Raw genomic sequence first — 17,297 nt, forward strand, 5'->3', positions numbered from 1 at the left:
TCTTTGAAGCTTCACTCCCACTGTGACTGTTCAGGGTGGGAAATCCTATTACGGCAATCGAAGTGTGGGGCCTCGAAGATGTGGTTAAATGGAGGTCAGGGGTGTGGTTCTGAGGGGTTTAAAAGGAGAACAGGTGAAGAGATTAGTCTCTCTCTGCTCTGCTTTTTTCTGCCATGTGAGACCCTTGGGTCATTGTTGCCACCACCAAGACCTATCTCACCAGATGTGCTCCCTGGACCGTGGACTTCCCAGCCTCCAAAACTGTAAGCAATAAATTTTATTTTCTTATAAATTGCCCTACAGAGCTGATCACTCCCCCCCTTGTGCTGAACCAGTGACTTTTCTTATCCTGCCCAGTTCCCCTGAACACAAAGCACCCAAAGCCCTTTCCTATCTGTGACCCTTGTATCTAGCAAAGAATGTCATTCAGGAGACTATATTTTTACTCTCTTGTGAAAAATTATACCTCTCTTTTGTAAGGATCCACCTTGCCCCCAAAAACTCAAACATGCATTTCATCACTTCCAAACAGAGAACAGGAGAGGGAAAGATTTGGAAGGAGGCTGGCTTGCTTCTGTGACAGCTGTTTCTTTGCAGGCAGTGGTGAACACACAGGAAAGGAGGGCTATTTCTAGATGTTCGTGTTTAATATTCAACTAGGGAGAGGGCAAAAAAGTCAGAACACAGTGTTCTTTCCTCCTCAACTCCCAGGAAAACGAAGTAAGGATTTTTACAACTACCTTCCAAGTGCCGATGACGATGGAGACCAGGCTCGAGTCTGTCGACATCAAAAAAAACATCTTTCCTTGAAGCTGGGCACATACACTCTCCCCTAGGAAGGGACCGAGGCCTGAATTGCTCTCAGTGGAGACACAGCTGTGATTCCATCAGTCACCAGGAGGACGTGTCCTGGAGTTGACAGACCTCTTTCCTTCCGAGGTCTGTAGAAGAACGCCAGTTAAACGCTTTAATGACACGCCCAACCCACTAACTTGGCTCTGCTCCTGGGCAATGAATAATATGGAGCTGGAATCATTGTTTGGCCCACAGGTTAATCACTAGCCCAGAATAATGGGACTCCAAGCTCGGGGATGGTTCACAAAAAAGGATAAAAGGGACTCCACACCCCAGGTAATCTCTGTCTGCAACCCTACCACGGTGGCTCTCAACTGAGGAGATTCTGACCCCCAGGGGACCCAGGGCAATGTCTAGAGACATTTTTGGCTGAGACGACTGGAGAAAGGATGCATCTGGCATCTGGTGGGTGGAGCCCAGGGGCGCTGCTCAATACCCTGCAGTGCACGGGACGGCCCCACCACAGTCATCCAGCCCCACATGTCAGCTGTGCTGAGGCTGAGAGACTCTTGGCATGAGAAATTCTATCCACCTGTTACCTATCTATCTATCTATCTATCTATCTATCTGTCATCTACCTATCGATCAATCATCCACCTATCTCATCTAAATCTACCTCATTTCTTATCTACATATCTATCATCCATCGCCTATTTAAGTATTATCTACCTATTTATGATCACCACCTACCTACCAAAGCATCCTTCTGTCTTCTCTCTGCTGCACTGGTCTGTACCCATAGATGACTTTGCCCCCTGGGGGTGGTTAAACAATATCTAGAGACACTTTCGGTTCTCACCACTGGGAAGGAATGCTCCTGGCACCCAGAGCGTAGAGACCAGAGATGCTGCCCGACGTCTTATAATGCACAGCACAGCCCCCATCACAAAAAATTCATCTGGTTCCAAACCTCAATCAACAGTCCTGAGGTTGAGAAACCCTGCTCTGGATCTAAACTCTAAGAGGTCATTAATGTCTGTATGCATAAAGCGTAAAGGATCGTGGTGTCTGAGTGGACCAGAAGACTTTCCCCCCATCAACCCTGACTTTGTCACAACTCTTCTGCACCCTGCATAGTGAGTCACTCAGCTCTTATAAAAAATTCTCTTCTACCCTGGCTAAGCTGACCTTGGGAAATGGCATTATCCCTGGACAAATTGTGGTCTTTAATGAGCATTTCACGAATACCCTGGTATCTTTTCAAACACACGACCTGTAGCAGCTCAAATATTGAACTATGATAATGTCATATGCAAACGTGCCAGATCCTCCAAGTGGAACTTCAAACTCCAAATTGTCATGGTTCAACTCGGTTCTGGCCGTCATCAGCATTACATGCCGTTTCAAGAAATTTAAGAAAAACGTGCCTGATGCTTCTGGAAAATGTGGAAAACATGTACTGGGCAAAGCGACTCATGTTTAGAAGCAAGCACAGCTGGGGGGATTAGACACGCTGTTCACTAATGGTGAGCATGTGCTGCTGGAAACCCCTCAGTGTCTTTCACATAGGATTGGCCAGGTACAGTGCAATCTCCGTGTAATGTATAGCGAACTCCAAGCACCTGGCTGCACCAGGTCAACCTTCAACTGCTTCTTAAGCCCACCTGATCCCTCTGGTGATAATGCACAGAAAAAACAAAATGCTGTGAGTCCATTATAATAAGATCCCAGTGCACGGAGACACCTACTCTTAGCACATCAATAAGCAGGCGTTACGGGCTGCGGTGTCTGCCTCCAAACTTCCAATGTTCAAGCCCTAAACTCCAGGACTGCAGAATATCATTGCATTTGGAGACGGGGTCTTTAAAGAGAAGATTAAAGTAAAATGAGGTCACTAGGGTGGGCCCTAATCCAACAGGACTGGTGTCCTTATCAGAAGAGGGGATTAGGACACAGACACGCACAGAGGGACGACCATGTGAGGACACAGGGAGAAGACACCGTGTACAAGCCAAGGAGAGAGGCTTCAGGAGAAACCAGCCCTGTTGATGCCTTGATCTCAGCCTTCCAGCCTCCAGAACTATCAGAGAGTAACTGTCTGTTGTTTAAGCCTCCCAGTTGGTGGGACTTTGTTATGGAAGCCCGAGCAGACTCACGCAATGAACCTATAAATCCAATGTACTGTTTACATTTCTCACTTTCATCTCTCTTTTGATTAAATGGAAGCTGTTAAGGGCTGAACTGTGTCCTCCTAAACTTCATGTTAAAGTCCTAACCCCCAGGATCTCAGAATGGGACTGTACTTGGAGACGGAGACTTTAAAGACATGGTTAAGGTAAAATGAGGTCACTAGGGTGGGCCCTGATCCAATAGGACTGATGTCCTTATCAGAACAGGGGATTAGGACACAGACACGCACAGAGGGACGACCATGTGAGGACATGGGGAGAAGACGCTGTCTACAAGCCAGACAGAGGCCTCGGAAGAAACCACCCCTGCCACGCCTTGATCTCAGATGTCCACCCTCCAGGACTGTGACAGAATAAATGTCTGTTGCTTAAGACTCTAGTCTGTAGTCCTTTGTTAGGGCAGCCTGAACAGAGCAATACGTTAGGCAAATTCATTTTCTCTAATTTTTGGATAAAGGTCACCTGGAAATTTATTTAACTACTAAGGCTCTAAAGGATCCCCTGTAGACCATAATTCCAAAGACTTTCATGACAGCCATGGACATAGAGGTGTGCCTGATTTTCTGCACTATTTCAAGACTTTGGGGAAAACAAACACTGATCAAAACCTGTGGGGAAATTTTAAATGAGCTCCTGCCACACTCTTCTACAACAGAGTGTATGTAATCCTCCTGAGAATAATGCCTCAAGTTGCCTTAAAGTCCACGTACACTTAAATGATGAGGAAAAAGTCTGGCCCCTCTGCCACCACACCATTTGGACCCGACCCATGAATAATAGAACACGTCTGCCTGTAAGCGGCACTCAGAGCAAGCCCTGGGGACACAGGATAATCCAGGAAGCATCCAAACTGTTCCATTATGGAGTTATCAGGGTGCCAAGAAATGTCTCTCCTTAAAAGATAAAAATAAACCCATGAAGATAAGCTTGGGTTGAATTTTATTCCATGAAACCAGGGCTTAGAGACTTTGTGAATATAAACAACAACTGATCCTTAACTAAAAGCACGAAACAACAAAATGAGAATGAGGTCTAGTGACCTCTGTCCCTGGGGACCCCACCTTGTCTGATAAGGAAGAGGCTGCTGAGCTCTCCGGCATGAGGAAAGCAGAATTATCTGACTACCACTGTGTTTTGCAAGCTCCTCCCTGTCTGTTTTTAACTTGCAAAAGCTCAAGAATTCTATCCTGGGGACTTGCTGGATCTGTGCACGCAACCCAACCCTACACTCATGAAAATCCTGCATGGGAGCCTGGATTTTTTTTTTTTTAACTGTAAAGCACAAGGGAGCCCCTCCTCCAGAAGCTGAGAGGGCGTGTGTACTAGTCTCTGAGGGCTGCTGTAACAAACTACCATACACCTTAGGACAGCAGGAATTGATTCTTTCAAGATTTTGAAGTCGCAAATCAGAAGTCCAATATCAAGGTGTCAGCAGGATGGGTCTGAGGGAGAACCTGGTCCATGCCTCTCTTCCAGGTTCTGGTGTTTGCCAGAAACCCCTGGTGTTCTTGGCTTATGGATGCATCTCTCTGATCTCTGTCTTCATGTGGTCCTCTCCTGTGTGTGTGTGTTTGTGGCTTTCCCCTTCTTTTAAGTCATACTGGATTAAAGGCCACCCTTACTGCTGTAAACCTCACCCTAACGTGCATCTTAATTACATTTGCAAAGACCCTATTTCCAAATAAGCTCCCAGTCCCAGGTACCGAGGATGAGGACTTCAACATGTCGTTTTAGGGGCCACAGTTCAACCCACAAGAAGGAAGTGTTGCCAGAATGGCAGGCCCTAGCCCAAGCTTCTATGCACACCCCACAATACCACGCTGAGGACACCTGCACCTGAGAAAAGACAGAATCAAGTGAACAAGACAGGGTAGCGCCCCTACTGTCCACTTGTGGTCATGGAAAGAACTCCTCCCACTTGCTTCTTCACCCGTGTCAAAACTTGTTCCTTCTCAACAGCAATGTCTGAGGCCTGCTGTTTTCACCCTCAACTGTGTTTCTCCCCATGTCCTCCAGATTTCACAGCAAACACATCACAGACCGTAAAAAGCTCACCTATAAACACCGTCTGGAACATGCCCTGTTTGTGTTTCTTACTTTGGAACTTAATTTGTTTCAGAAAAGTCCAAGTTTCAGTTGGCCGAAAACATGTGAGAACAATTTGTCATATTATGACGGGGTCCACATCTCCCTTAGAAATTATTTAAAACCCTAGAGAGCTAATGTGCTCTCCCCCAAATCACAATTTTAGCTTACAGAAGAGAAATAATTAGAAGGTATTCTTAATCACCAGAGGAAAATCTATACATACTACAGTTTTTAATCATCGCTGTCCCACTACTGGCCTAGTGAGAGATGTTGGCTCTACAATGGACCAGCTAGTTTTGCTTCCTTGACTCAGAAGCAGATCTGTGGACCCCTCCACGTCAACATGAGATCATCTTTTAGCTCCGTAAAGCAACACAGGACAAAAGATGAAGTGTTTCTCTATCCCCCTCATTTAAGGTGCAACCTGTCCCTACTCTGGGAAAGATGCTATTTGGGGCTCAGAGGGCCTATTGCTCAGATAGCTTTACATTTCAAGGCGAAGGCAAACAGGGCACTTTCCGGTGTTGGGGTACACACAAGATGCTTCCATAACACGGCAGAGGCACCCATCTCCATAGGTAGACAGGTGCAGCACAGAAGAGAGGCGGGTGCTGTTTAGGTACGATGGGTGAAGAGCAGAGGATGGATGCATTTCAGGGAGGGATGGCCCAGGAGAAGCTCCAGAGTGCTGACATGGACAGAACCATCCATGTATTACTGTAGATCACTTTCCACGATTGGATCATAAAGGAAAGATCAGTAGGAAAAGTGACAGACTTGTAGGGAAAACCAGAGGCCAGTCCACGATGAGACTTTCAAAGGATCCTAAGTCACTGGGGCTTTACACAGGAATTCACAGGGGACTTAAAAGGAGAAAAGCGGGTCATTGGACAGGTATTTGAGGAAGACCTATATGGTTATAAATTGAAGAAGTTCTTCAAATAAAGCAAGGGTGGGAGGGAATGGCCAGCTAAGAGGCCAGTGGAGAAACCAGGGAGGAGAGACGGGCCCATATGAGGCACAGGTTGTGTGGGTGGGTGGGAGAGAAATTACTGGCAAGATGGCAGAGAAGACATGGGAATTGGAGGGAAGGCACCCATGTATGGGGGAAGAGAGACATTTGGGTGGAAAGTGATCTTACCCTATGGCTACAGTCTCAGTGTTGACGTCCACCCAAAATTCCTACGTTGGAACCTAATACCCAATGTCATAGTAGTAAGAGGTAGGGTCATTAGCAGATGATTAGGTCACAAGAGCTCTACCCTCATTAATGGGACCAGTGCCCTTATAAAAAAAGGCTTGAGGGAGCCTCTTGCTCCTTTCAGTACATGAGGACAGAGCAAGAAGGCACCATCTATGAACCAGGAAGCAGGTCCTCACCAGACACCCACTCTTCCGTGTCTTGATCTTGGACTTCCAGCCTCCAGAGCTGTGAGCAATAAATGTCTGTTGCTTATAAATTGCTGAGTCTAAGGTGTTTTGTTATAGGTGCCCATATGGACTACGACACCAATACAAGGAAATAACATGAGAAGGATTCATGGGTTAAACATTGGATACACTTGATGCGAAGGGTCTGCTATGCATCTAAATGGAGATACCTCACAGTCAGCCAGAAACCCATTAAATGACTTGAGTGAATGAAATCAAAACAGTCTACGTGACTGAGGTCCCTGAAAAACTGACAGGACTTAAGAAATCAGAGAGTCCTGCAGTGCCATCCACACCCCAGCAGAGATACTAGACCTGTCCAGGAGGGGAGCAAGGGGTCCCCAACAGACACTTCTAGGAAAAGCATCATTCTCTTTGTACCTGGCCAGCCCTGACAGTCATGAGCCCTTGAGAGTCAGGAGACCCTGAGGGACCCCATCTCTAAGATAAGGGACTAAGATAGCTCGGGACCTGTAGTGGACTGAATTGTAGCCCCCCAAAGCTCAGTGAAGCTTAAATTGTGTGCCCCACATCTCATGTATTAGAAACTTGGTCCCTACAGTGACTGTTAAGAATAAAAGGAAATCTTATTATGGTAACTGAAAGGTGGAGCCTTGAAGAGGTGATTGGGTTGTAGGACCCTGCAGTAGTGAATGGATTAGAAATGGTGGTTGGGGTGTGGTTCTGAGGACTTTAAGAGGAGAGTCTGTCTCTCTCTCCTGTGCCATTTCACAATGTGATGCTCTGCCATCACAGTCCCCACCACCAAGCCCTTCACCAGCTGTCTTCCCTAGACTTCGGACTTCCTAGCCTCAGAAACTGTAAGCAATAAACTTTGTCGTCTTTCTCAATTACCAAGTTTGAGGTATTTTGTTCTAAGCAACAGAAATGGACGAACACGGGACTGTTACCATGATCTGGAGGTGTGCATGCATGCCGTCCTGTCACTCCATCCCACTTCTTATTAAAAAACACACATTTGGGGTCCTGGGGCAGTGAGGAAGAAGAGAAAGAGGTGGGGACAGAGCCCGGGTGGCAGACTCACAGCCTGACGAGGAACGGGTGGCTGGCTTCCTTCAGCACAGACTTCTCGTTGTGCACGTGCTGCTCCTGCTTCAGGCGGATGACGTCGGGGATGCTCATGACCTTGAGGGCAAAGAAGTGCTTGGCCGTCTTCTCCTTCACCAGGTGCACACGCCCGAAAGTCCCCGTGCCTGGAGCGGGGGAGAAGACACGGAAGCCATCAGGTCTCCTGATGAAAGGAAAAGCCAGCGGTGCCCATGGAACCAACGTGACACTGTGCCAGGACCTTAAAACAGAACCATCGATTTCAGAGACTTGGCATCGTAGTGTAGGTGTGGCACGGGATCTCACACACACACACACACACACACACACACACACACACACACACACAGAGACATACACACACACACACAGACACACACACAGATACACACACGGACACACACACGGACACACACACAGACACACACACACAGACACACACAGACACACTCACACACAGACACAGACACACACACACACACAGACAGACACACACAGACACACACACACAGACACACACACACAGACACACACAGACACACACACAGACACACACACACAGACACACACAGACACAGACACACACAGACACACACACAGACACACAGACACAGACACACAGACACAGATACACACACAGACACACACACGACACACACACACACAGACACAGACACACACACACAGATACACACACAGACACACACACGACACACACAGATACACACACACGACACACACACACACACACGATGCAGAATAGAAAATCACAGGGAAATTATGCCTTCAATGGCATCTTGTTGTCTTCAGGCTCTCTAGATAAAGACACATGTCCCTTCTCCAGGGCTCTTTAATACACACTAATGCCGCTAAACTCGTCTAGTGTTTACTTTAAAGTCTGCCGTGATTGGAATAAAGTGCTACCGGCACTCGGAGAGGAAACCCCTGCATGGAAACCGCTGCAAGTGTAGCAGAAAGCCAGGCTCGAGCGCTGGCAGCCTGGTGGGACATTTTCAATACGAATGCCCTCTGCTCCTCCTCCTCCATGACTTCTGTCTCTCCTCTAACCCTCACCGAGGTGACCATGCCCAACTTCTCCCCACCACCCAGGCTGGCCACCACTTCATGTGCCACCAACTATGCCCCAACCCTCCAGAAAGACACTAAATCTGACACCCAATGCCCTCACATTCCTCATCCACTTTTTATCCTGTGACTGAAGCTCTGTCCTTTATCACCATCTGTCCCTTGGCCGCAGCTCAACAGCCCAACCCCTTCCTCTCCCTGCACCCCCCGTAATCATTTTCCTGAAACACAGACCAGGCGGTGCCACTTCTCGCCTCCAAGACACACCACGGCCTCTTGCACCCACGAGGAAAGCCCCTCCTCCTTCCTCCAGTTCTCAACGTCTTGGATGGTGGTCCCAGCTTTTGACTAAACACTAGTGGCCTCTCTCCTGGGCAAACTAGAACCTAAAAATGTCCTATGTGAATTTTGAAACATATAGTATTTGACAAAAGAAAAATGTAGCAGGTGTGATTTCAAAGTGATACAAAGTTGATATTCAACACAGATGGTTCGTGTTCGCCCTGTGGCTTCTGGATCTTTTAGCAGATCATCAGGGCTGGCTGGAGGAAAAAAATAAAGTTTGACCCAAGAAATTGATAAAGGATCAAGAGAGTTTCATTACGTAAAAGTATCACCACAAAATGATCTAGTGTGTGCGTATGTGTGTGCATGTGTGTGAGAGAGAGAGACAGACAGACAGACAGACAGACAGACAGACTGTGTTTGTGCTTGAATACCAACAATGACTACAGGAATCATAAATACAATCCTTAATAAAATGGTCTTTAGAAAAAAATTAGCACACCTGAACTGAGCATAATTCCTTGCAGATTCTTACACACAGTGGTTTACTCTCATAACCATTCAGCTTCCACCCTACAGCCTAGCTAATCTGACACTACAGTGCAAAATTTAATTGTAACTGTAAGTTTGTAAGAGGTCATGTAATAGATAAAATAGAAAACATACGATTTTGTGTTTGCATCTCTGTTTCTTTTCCAGGATTGTAGAGAACCAAGACTGGGCTGTGGTCCCACCTGTACTCATTCTGCAGGGCTCAAACCCACTCCTCATAAGTGGGAACCAACTTGAAGTGCTATTTCTACATGCAAAGTTTAATCCACACAGGTAAGTATACCCTGACATTCTAAAAGAGCAACATAATCCCTTAATAAGTTAAAACAGCCCCATCCTAAGAATTTATATGCAAAAGTCATCGCTCAGCTCCTGCTCATACATGAGTTGGGTGACAGCATACACACCCAGCACAGACCATTTTATCTTCTAATTTTCCTTCCTTTCTTTGCTACTGGATGTGAGCAAAGGCCACCTCCTCTCCAACACAATACCCACAGTGGGGTTAATTTAGAGTAACAGTTTTGAGCTCTACAAGATAGATGACTGTGAAGGCTAATTCTAGGTGTTAACTTGGTTAGATGAAGGAATGCTGAGAAAACTGGTAAAGCTATCTTTTTAGATGTGTCCATGAGGGCGTTTCATTCAGAGATTAGCACGAGAGCCTGAGTGGACTGGGTGGGAAAGGTCCACCCACCCTCAGTGTGGGTGGGAACCATCCAATCTGCTGGGGGTCCAGAGAGAACAAAAGATAGAAGCAAAAGGTGAATTTCTCAATCCACTGGAACTGGGATACATGGTTCTCTCCCATCCATGGACATCAGAGCTCCAGACTCTTTGTCTTTTGGGTTCCACGACTTACACCAAGGACACCAACAGCTTCCCCAGCTTTGAGGCCTTTGGACTTAGACTGAGCCACGCTACCAGCATCCAGTTTACATACAGACTATCATGGGACTTTTCTTCACAGTCGTGTGAGCTAATTTCCCTAACAAATCCCTCTCGTATAATTATAACATATCCTGTCTCTCTGTAGAACCCTGACTAATACAATGACCATTCAAATTGCCCTTGAGGGCACCCCAACCCACACCAAGGTGAGACCAGCAGCAGTGGCAGAACCACACAGCTAGAAATGCCTCTCCCCTCCTTGGACCCAGAGGGGAGCACCAGCCACACCCTGTTGGGTCTGACCTGCTGAGGTGTGCCCAGCAGAACCATGAAGTGCTAGGGGCTCATTCTATGACCACAGATTCTGGAACAGGACCCAAGGTGGTTTAACATAACCTCCACGACACCTACTGTCAAGCAAAGACAATTCACCACCACAGTAGCAACCAGGGCCTCTACACAGCCAACCTCAGTGTAATAGAAGAAGCAAATCCTCTATCAAATGACCAAACATCAACAAAAAAGTACTAGAAGTACAAACAAACAAGAAAATATGACACCACCAAGAGAATACAGTAATATTCCCAAGTCAGACTCCAAGGAACAGGGAATCCTTGAAATGTCTGCAAAAGAATTTTGAGCAATGATCTTAAGAAAACTTGAAGAAATAAAGGAAGACTCAGTTATAGACCACAATAAAGCAAGAAAAAATATCCAAAATATAAAGGAGGAAATCTACAAAGAGATTAATACTTTAAAAGAGTGTAGCAGAACTTCTAGAAATGAAAGATTCACTCAATGAACTAAAAAACACAACTGAGAGCTTGAGCAGCAGGGTAGAGCAAGCAGAAGAAAGAATTTCAGAGCTTGAAGAAGGTCTTTTTGAAATAACTCAGGCAGACAAAAAAAAAAGAATAAATAATTTAAAATAATGAGGAAAATCTAAGATAGATAGCAGACAACCTCAAGCACTCTAACATCTGAATTATGGGTTTTCCAGAAGGGGAGGAGAAAAAGGTATTGAAAACCTACTCAAGGAAATATTCACAGAAAACTTCCCAGGTGTAGGGAGAGATACAGACCTTCACATTCAGGAAGCTCAAAGGTCCCCAAACAGATTCAACCCAAAAAGATCCTCCCCAAGACACATTATAGTTAAGTTTGCAAAGCTCAAAAACAAAAAGAGAATTCTACAAGCAGGAAGAGAAAAGCATCAGGTCACTTATAGGGGAGCCCCCATCAAACTAACAACAGACTTCTCAAGTGAAACCCTACAGGACAGAAGAAAGTGGAATGATATATTCAAAATACTAGAAGAAAAAAAAACTGCCAGCCAAGAATTCTTTACCCAGCAAGGCTCTCCTTCAGAAATAAGGGAGAAATACTGTATTTCCCAGACAAACAAAAGTTGTGCAAGTTCACCACCACACAACCAGCCCTGCAAGAAATTCTCAAGGGAGTCATTCATCTGGAATCTGAATAATGGTGATCAATATCACAAACACATAAAAAAGAGCAAAACCCACTGTTAAAACAAAAATGCCAGCCAAAAAAGAGAAAGAAGCTAAATCATCCCACCATAAATTCCCAACTAACATTGAAGAGAAATACAAGGGGAGATAACAATCAAAAGATATTTAGGCTATCTAAACAGGAAGCAATTAAATGACAGGAATTATGTAACTACCCTAAATATGAATGGACTAAACTCCCCATTCAAAAGACACAGACTGACTGGATTAAAAAGCTAGACCCAAGGACATGCTGTCTGCAAGAGACCCACCTCACCTGTAGAGACACACACAGACTAAAAGTGAAGGGATGGAAAAAGACATACCAGGCAAATGGAAACCAAAAACGAGCAGGAGTAGCTATTCTTATATTGGACAAAAGAGACTTTAAACCAAAAAACATAAAAAAAAGACAAAGAAGGCCACTATTTAATGATAAAGGGACCTATCCAGCTAGAAGACATAACAATCGTAAACATATATGCACCCAATACTGGAGCACCCATATATACAAAGCAAACAGTCTTAGACCTAAAGAAAGAAACAGGACCTAATTCATTAATAGTGGGTGATCTGAACAAGCCTCTCTCAGTACGGGACAGATCTTCCAGGCAACAAGTCAACAAAGAGACATAGGATTTAATCTACACCCTAGACTAACTGAATTTGGCAGATATATACAGAACATTTCACCCAATGACTAAAGAATACACTTTCTTCTCATCAGCTCATGGTACATTCTCCAGGATAGACCACATATTAAGTCACAAACCTAGTCTCGGCAAATTTTAAAAAATTGAATTCATTCCCATTATCTTTTCAGACCACAATGGACTAAAACTGGAAATCAATAACAAGCAAAACTCTGGAAACTATACAAATACATGAAAACTAAATAGGCTCCTGAATGACACATGGGTCCAAGAAGAAATTGAACAGGAAATCAAAAAATTTCTAGAAACTAATGAAAATAAAGATACATCATAGCAAAACCTGTGGGATACTGGAAAAGCAGCCCTAAGAGGCAAATTTATTGTAATAAATGCTTGTATGAAAAGAATGGAAAGACTTCAAATAAACGACCTAACATTACACCTCAAAGAACTTGAAAAACAGCAACAATCCAAACCTAAAGGTAGTGGACAGAAAGAAATAATTAAGATCAGAGCAGAACTAAACGAAATAGAGATCCAAAAAACAGTAGAAAAAAATCAACAAAAGGTTGTTTTTTGAGAAAATAAATAAAATAGACAAACCATTAGCTAGGTTAACAAAAAAAAAGAAAAGAAAAGACCCAAATAACAAAAACCAGAAAGGAAAAGGGAGACATTACAACTGATACCACAGAAATACAAATAATTATTAGAGACTTTTATAAACAACTGTATGACAACAAATACGAAAATCTGAGAGATATGGATAAGTTCCTAGACACATACAAACTACCAAGACTGAACCAAGAGGAGACAGAAAACCTGAACAGACCAATAACAAGGAAGGAGATTAACCAGTAATTAGCAATCTTCCAACAAAAAAAATTCTGCGTCCAGATGGTTTTACAGCTGAATTCTATCAAACTTTTAAAGAGGAGTTAACACCAATTCTCCTTGAACTATTCCAAACAATCAAAACAGACACTACTCTCCCAAACTCATTCTATGCGGCCAACATAACTCTGATACCAAAACCAGATAAAGACACAACAAAAAAAGAAAATTATAGGCCAATATTCTTGATGAACCTAGATGATAAAATTCTCAACAAAATATTAGCAATCAGAATACAGCAACATATTTTTAAAAATTATACACTATGACCAAGTGGGATTCATCCCAGGAATACAAAGATGGTTCAACATAGGAAAGTCAACAAATGTGATATATCACATCAACAAACTCAAGGACAATGACCATATGATTATCTCAATAGATGCTGAAAAAGCATTTGACAAAATTCAACATCCCTTCATGATAAAGACTCTCAACAAATTAGGTGCAGAAGGAAAGTATCTTAACACAATAAAAGCCATTTATGGCAAGCCCACCAACAGTATCATTCTGAATGGGGAAAAACTGAAGACCTTCCCCTTAAGGACAGGAACAAGACAAGGATGTCCACTCTCACCACTTCTATTTAACATAGTACTGGAGGTACTAGCCAGAGCAATCAGGCAAAAGAAATAAAGGGAATCCAGACTGGAAAAGATAAAGTCAAACTTTCCCTATTTGCAGATGACATGATATTATGTACAGAAAAACATAAAGACTCCATCAAAAAACTCCTAGAGCTGGTTAACAACTTCAATAATGTTTCAGGATACAAAATAAATGCCCCCAAATCAGTAACATTTATATACTCCAGTAATAAAATAACAGAAAGAACAATAAAGAAAGTAGGCCCATTTACAATTGTCATGAAAAAAAAAAAAACAAGATGCCTAGGGATCAATTTAACCAAGGAGGTGAAAGACCTCTACAATGAGAACTACAACTTCTGAAAGAAATTAAAGACACAAAAAGATGGCACAATAATCCATGCTCTTGGACTGGAAGAACTAACACTGTGAAAATATCTATACTACCCAAAGTGATCTACAGATTCAATGCAATCCCCATCAAAATACCAATGACATTTTTCACAGAAATGGAAAAAACAATCTTACTTCTCATAGCGAAAAACAAAAGACCCCAAATAGCCAAAGCAACCCTGGGCAAAAAAAAATAAAGCTGGAGGCATAACATTACCTGACTTCAAATTACACTACAAAGCTATTGTAACCAAAACAGCATGGTGCTGATATAAAAATAGACATTCAGACCAGTGGAGTAGAATAGAAAACCCAGAAATCACCCCTCAGGCTTATAGCCATCTAATATCGGACAAAGGCAACAAAAATCTATGTTGGGGAAAAGATTGCCTCTTCAACAAGTGGTGCTGGGAAAACTGGATATCATATGCAGAAGAATGAAACTAGATATACATCTCTCACCATACACTAAAATCAACTCAAAATTAATTAAAGACTTAAGTGTAAGACCCCAAACTGTAAAATTACTAAGGGAAAATATAAGTGAAACACTTCAGCAATTATGTCTGGGCACAGGCTTTATGAACATGAGCCTGAAAGCGCAAGCAGCAAAAGAAAAAAATAAACAAATGGGACTATATCAAATTAAAATCTTCTGCACAGCAAAGGAAACAATCAACAGAGTGAAAAGACAATCTACACAGTAGGAGAAAACTTTTGCTAACTTTGCATCCAACAAAGTTTTAATATCCAGAATATAAATAGAATTCAAGCAATTATACAGTAAAAATAATAATAATAATAATAGCCCAATTAAAAAATGGGCAAAGGAGCTGAGTAGACATTTTTCAAAGGAAGACGTACAAATGGCCAACAGATACATGAAAAAATGCTCAACATCACTAGTCATCAGTGAAATACAAATTAAAACCACATTGAGATGCCACCTCATTCCAGTTAGACTGGCTATAATCAAAAAGACAGTGAATAACAAATGCTGGCAAGTGTGTGGAGAAAAGGGAACACTCCTGCACTGTTGGTGGGACTGTACATTAGTACAACCACTATGGAAAACAGTACGGAGGTTTCTCAAACAACTACAGATAGATCTTCCATATGATCCAGCAATCCCACTTCTGGGCATATACACAGAGGAATGGAAATCATCATGTCGAAGAGATACCTGCACTCCCATGTTCATCACAGCTCTGTTTACGATAGCCAAGGTATGGAACCAACCTAAATGTCCATCGATGGATGATTAGATAAGGAAACTGTGGTATATATACACCAGGGAATACTACTCTGCCATAAAAAAAAAAAAATGAAATACTCCCATTTGCAACAACACAGATGAACCTGGAGAAACTTATGTTGAGTGAAATAAGCAAAGCACAGAGGGATAAATACCACATGGGCTCATTCACATGTGGGAGCCAAGAGAGAAAGGAAGGAAAGAAAGACCACAGTGGTGTGTTGTTCTTACAAGAGGGAGGGAACATACCTAGGGCTACAAAGCAGAGTCGGGGGGGGGCGGGTAGTTGGGGGATAATAAGGTTGGGACATGGGGTACAAAAGTAATTTCTGGTAATGGGTATGCCCCAGTATGAATCCAGCCCTCACATCATGGGCACTAGGGGGGAAAATTAGCTTTGTATCTCATGAATATTCATAATAAAGAAACAAAAAAACTGCCTTTGTGATCTCTAATTTTACTCCTCCAAACTACCCGTGCTCCCATCTCCTATATATGAGGCCAAAGATCAAATGAATTTTATTTACAGCCAGAGACGGGATAAAGCAGGGGGCTGCTACAGGCTGGATGTGTCCCCCAAAAGTTCATGTGCTGGAAACCTGATCCCCACTGTACCAATGTCCAGAAAGTGGGAAATCCAACTACGGTGTTTGAAAGGTGGGGCCTTTAAGAGGTGATTGGATCATGAGGACTGTGTGCTCATGAAAGGATGGATCCATTCATGCAGTAATGGGTTAATGGTTTAATGGGTTATCATGGGTGTGGACTAGTTGCTTAGTAAGGAGAGTGAGAGTGTAAACAGGCTTCCATCTGCATTCTTGCCAAGTGTAACCCGGGGTGTCACAAGACCTTGTAAGAGAGTTCACACCAGAACAAGGTCCTCCCCAGACGTGCCTCCTGGACCTTGGACTTCCCAGCCTCCCAAACTGTAACAAATAAATTTCTTTATAAATTACCGAGTTTCAAGTATTCATTATAAGAAATAGAAAACCGACTCATACAGCAGCAGAAAAATGGAAATTTGTGTATGTGAGATCCTGGGTGGATGTTTTTCTGTTATACGTGAATTAGGTAATAATGCAGAGGAAAGAAAATAGTCAAAGAATAAGGCTGTGTGGCTGGAATAATCATAGTCAACCTGATAAGAAAGAAGGAACAAGGAATTTAAAGATGGTTTGAGGTGGAGGGACAAAAAGGGAGAAAAAAAGTTCTCACTTCTACCACCTTATACAATGTATTTCCTTTTCTTTTATAGAGTTTGGAATGACATTTGTCGCACGTGGTAACATGAAAAGAAAAAGTTATACTTAAGCAACACGGTAAGAATATTTGGCATCTTCCCTAAACTAAAATCCCTATGCTGTGAAATATATAAATGAAGGAATCTACTAGCTTACAGGAAGAGCAGGGGCATGGGAGAGAATAAGTTATCTTGGCTTTTAAATGGAGTTTCCAATAATGAATATTTTATGATGACTGAAGTAGAAAGTGATCTACTCAATAAAGAAAAGAGACTGTTGTGTAAGACGTAAATGAACAAATAATGATTAAGTGTTTGAGTGTCTTCTCATTGAAAGATAATTCGGAGATAAAAATAGGATTTTATGAGAGTAAGTCTC

At 43.1% G+C, this 17,297-nt stretch overlaps 1 protein-coding gene across 1 annotated transcript in view; it reads right to left on the bottom strand.

The window, feature by feature from the left end:
* Positions 1 to 17,297, bottom strand: part of PRKX (protein kinase cAMP-dependent X-linked catalytic subunit) — a 108,323-nt gene that overhangs the window by 52,448 nt on the left and 38,578 nt on the right. Inside the window, exon 2 of the mRNA XM_063083385.1 lies at positions 7,549 to 7,717. Within this exon, the coding sequence (XP_062939455.1) occupies positions 7,549 to 7,717 (169 nt within the window). The remainder of the gene's footprint in view (positions 1 to 7,548; positions 7,718 to 17,297) is intronic.

This window comes from Cynocephalus volans, chromosome X (assembly GCF_027409185.1).
Source record: "Cynocephalus volans isolate mCynVol1 chromosome X, mCynVol1.pri, whole genome shotgun sequence".
Classification (NCBI taxonomy): Eukaryota; Metazoa; Chordata; class Mammalia; order Dermoptera; family Cynocephalidae; genus Cynocephalus; species Cynocephalus volans.